At 38.9% G+C, this 2,834-nt stretch overlaps 1 protein-coding gene across 1 annotated transcript; it reads left to right on the top strand.

Annotated features, from left to right (window-relative positions):
- Nucleotides 1-273: 273 nt before the first annotated feature.
- Nucleotides 274-2,588, top strand: ATF7IP2 (activating transcription factor 7 interacting protein 2; the record flags this gene model as incomplete). Its single annotated transcript, XM_024744366.1, has 2 exons — nucleotides 274-435; nucleotides 1,035-2,588. Coding segments are annotated over 2 exons (576 nt in total), but the record flags the coding sequence as incomplete, so codon positions are not given.
- Nucleotides 2,589-2,834: the final 246 nt, after the last annotated feature.

The following is a 2,834-nucleotide window of genomic DNA, read 5'->3' as shown; positions in this document are numbered from 1 at the left end:
ATTCTTATAGGGTTGTAAACAGTTCTGTGTTTGCAAACATCCTTGTTGACCTAACAGAGCAAAACCTGCCTCTAAGACTGCGAAGCAGGAATCCCTCTATCATGGGTAATTTTTCCTAGTTCCCAGTTGCATCATGACATTAGTGTTTACCTTGAGGAATTTTTGTCACATGAAAGAAAAATTCTCTATATTTGATACCTTTGCATATCAAAAGTTATCTTATTTCACAGTTTTAAAATTTTAGTTCACATTTAATTACTACCCAAGCTGTAAACTACTGTTTGCTTTAAAGGCTGTGGGACTGATTATTGCAGATACATTTTACTTTTAAACCTTCTGTTGTTCACAGAAAGTCCAGTATCCATGCTTGAGTCACCTACGAAAGCTATTTCAATCTCAAAAGAGACAACCCCAGAAGCACAAAATGCAGCCCAGGTACTGATATGAAATGTTCTGTAAGGGATATTATTCATTCCAAATTGAGTGGAAGTATCCATTTTACTCATAAAGAAACATTTGGGTTACATTTCATCTTAGAAAGCACTTTAATATGCTTTTTCAAATGTGCTATTGTGAATCTACTTATTTACTCAATTAAAATAATTTAATTTTCCAGAAGCTAGAGAATTAGAACAACTACATTTTTTAGTCCAACAAATTGGAAAAGATTTTTAAGAATAATAACCATTGTTGATGAAGGTGGATGGAAATGGGTGTTCTCCTACACTCACACTTTTCATGTTTGGGAACACAGGTTTGGAAATGAGATGGAATATTTCTCCAGAATGTCTGGGCCCTAACCCATTCTGGATTAGTGATATTCCAGAGTGTAGAGATCTTAACTCTTAAAGAAGCTTACGCTTGAAAGAAACTGGATCCAGCCTCACGTATCCTTGAAGCATCCTTTTGTTCTTATGATTTTGATAAATGGATTGAGGAATGGGAAATATATATTGTAGAACTGCAGTTGACCACTTAAAAAAAATCGGAACCCACCAATTCAGCTTGCTAAACTTTTTATAAATGTGTTTTAGGTTCCTGAATCCTTTGAGCACCTGCCACCTCTCCCAGAACCACCAACACTACTACCCGAACTGGTAGACAAAATCCGAGACACACTTCCTCCCCAGAAGCCTGAGCTCAAAGTAAAACGGGTGCTGAGACCCAAGGGCATTGCCCTGACTTGGAACATAACCAAAATCAATCCCAAGTGTGCCCCCGTGGAAAGCTACCACCTCTTCCTGTGCCATGACATCCCTAATAATAAGCTGATCTGGAAGAAAATTGGAGAAATTAAAGCTTTACCACTCCCAATGGCCTGTACTTTATCTCAGTTTTTAGCTTCCAACAAATATTATTTTACTGTCCAGTCAAAAGACATTTTTGGGCGATATGGACCATTTTGTGATATAAAATCTATTCCTGGGTTTTCTGAAAATCTTACCTAAAAGTAAGAAAAGTATTTGATAATTATATATTGTACTACATTTTTTTTTCATACTTCAGTTGTTTGTTTACAATGGTTCTCTAACCCTATTCAGTGTCTTAAAGGGCCAGTTCAGATTGTGAACCCTTTATACAGGGACAGTCCTCTTCCCTATGTTGTAAGTGGCCTCTAGTTTCATGAATTTCTGATTTACATTCAATAAATACTTCCAATGGATATGTTCTAAGACATAACACCATCATGGACCCATGTCGCTAAGCTGTGTTAGGTACAATACATTCGGTAACTATGGAGCTGCTGCTTCTATCAGAAGCCCTAGGATGCAAGCAACCACTATTTCCTCTCTTGAATATCAGCTTTTGGTGACCTGCTTGTGGTCAGTATAGGTACAGGAAAATTCAGCTCTTTACTGAGGCCAGATCATCGTTGGAGTGCATCTACACCAAGATTTTATGAAAATATGTCTTCCCGTTCTGTTCAAATTCTAAGGGCTATTAATTTGTGCCCCTCCCTACTCCCCCCTTTTGTCTTAGGCCATGTCAATCATTTAGGGAAATAGTCTAGGTTTTCCCGAAATCGGTTTGTATACTTACATACGTAATAAAACTACTTAAACGTATGCTGTGTACACAAAAAATACAGTATCTCTTGTAAAATAAAAAATTACCCAACCTGCTATTTCAGTTGAGGAAAATGGAGTTGTCTGCCTTAGATTTAAGGCTTTAATTTGCTGATTCCCTAATGAGACCCTTTGCTTATTTCCTGGCTACCGTCATTACTTACAACGTAACACTAAGGGGCTCCCATAGATGTCCTGCTTACCTCTGTCTGAGGGAACACTGATGTGAGCTGTGGCTCCTACAAGTATCCCAAGAAACTTGACGGGTGAGCAGACTGGGTTAGTGTAAGTCAGGCCCTAATGGGACAAACCGTGGATGAGTAATACTAGGACACTGAGAAAACAGAAAAATAACGGTTAGTGTGAAAGTCTGTTCAAGAGAGGCATTCTTTTCTGGTATATAGTGAAAGTTCAGGCCTCAGAGGCTCTGAGATTTAAAAAATTGAACAGGAATGGCTTTCCCTGGCATTTTGTGAATGCTGTCACATCTTCAGTCATAAATAAATATGTTATTTTTCAGTCTCCTGTGTCTACCTTTTAAAACATTATTACTGAAAGAGCCAGATTCTGACCTGAATTTGAAGAGATGAGCTGCCTTCTGTGAGGTCCTGTTTCAGGCTCGGAGCAGTGGAGGGTGTCCTGCAGCACAGGACAAGGGCTTCACTTGAAGACAACTGCACCCTTGGGTTGGCATCAACTAGCCATTCACTCACTAAGCGAAGCCCAAAGCCAAGACTTTGGTGTGCATCAGCAGAGTGAAGCTGCATC

The sequence above is a fragment of the Neophocaena asiaeorientalis genome, unplaced genomic scaffold (genome assembly GCF_003031525.2).
Source record: "Neophocaena asiaeorientalis asiaeorientalis breed wild unplaced genomic scaffold, Neophocaena_asiaeorientalis_V1.1 scaffold91, whole genome shotgun sequence".
Lineage (NCBI taxonomy): Eukaryota > Metazoa > Chordata > Mammalia > Artiodactyla > Phocoenidae > Neophocaena > Neophocaena asiaeorientalis.
The sequence above is the reverse complement of the archived record's forward strand: the minus strand, read 5'-3'. Positions and strand labels throughout refer to the sequence as shown.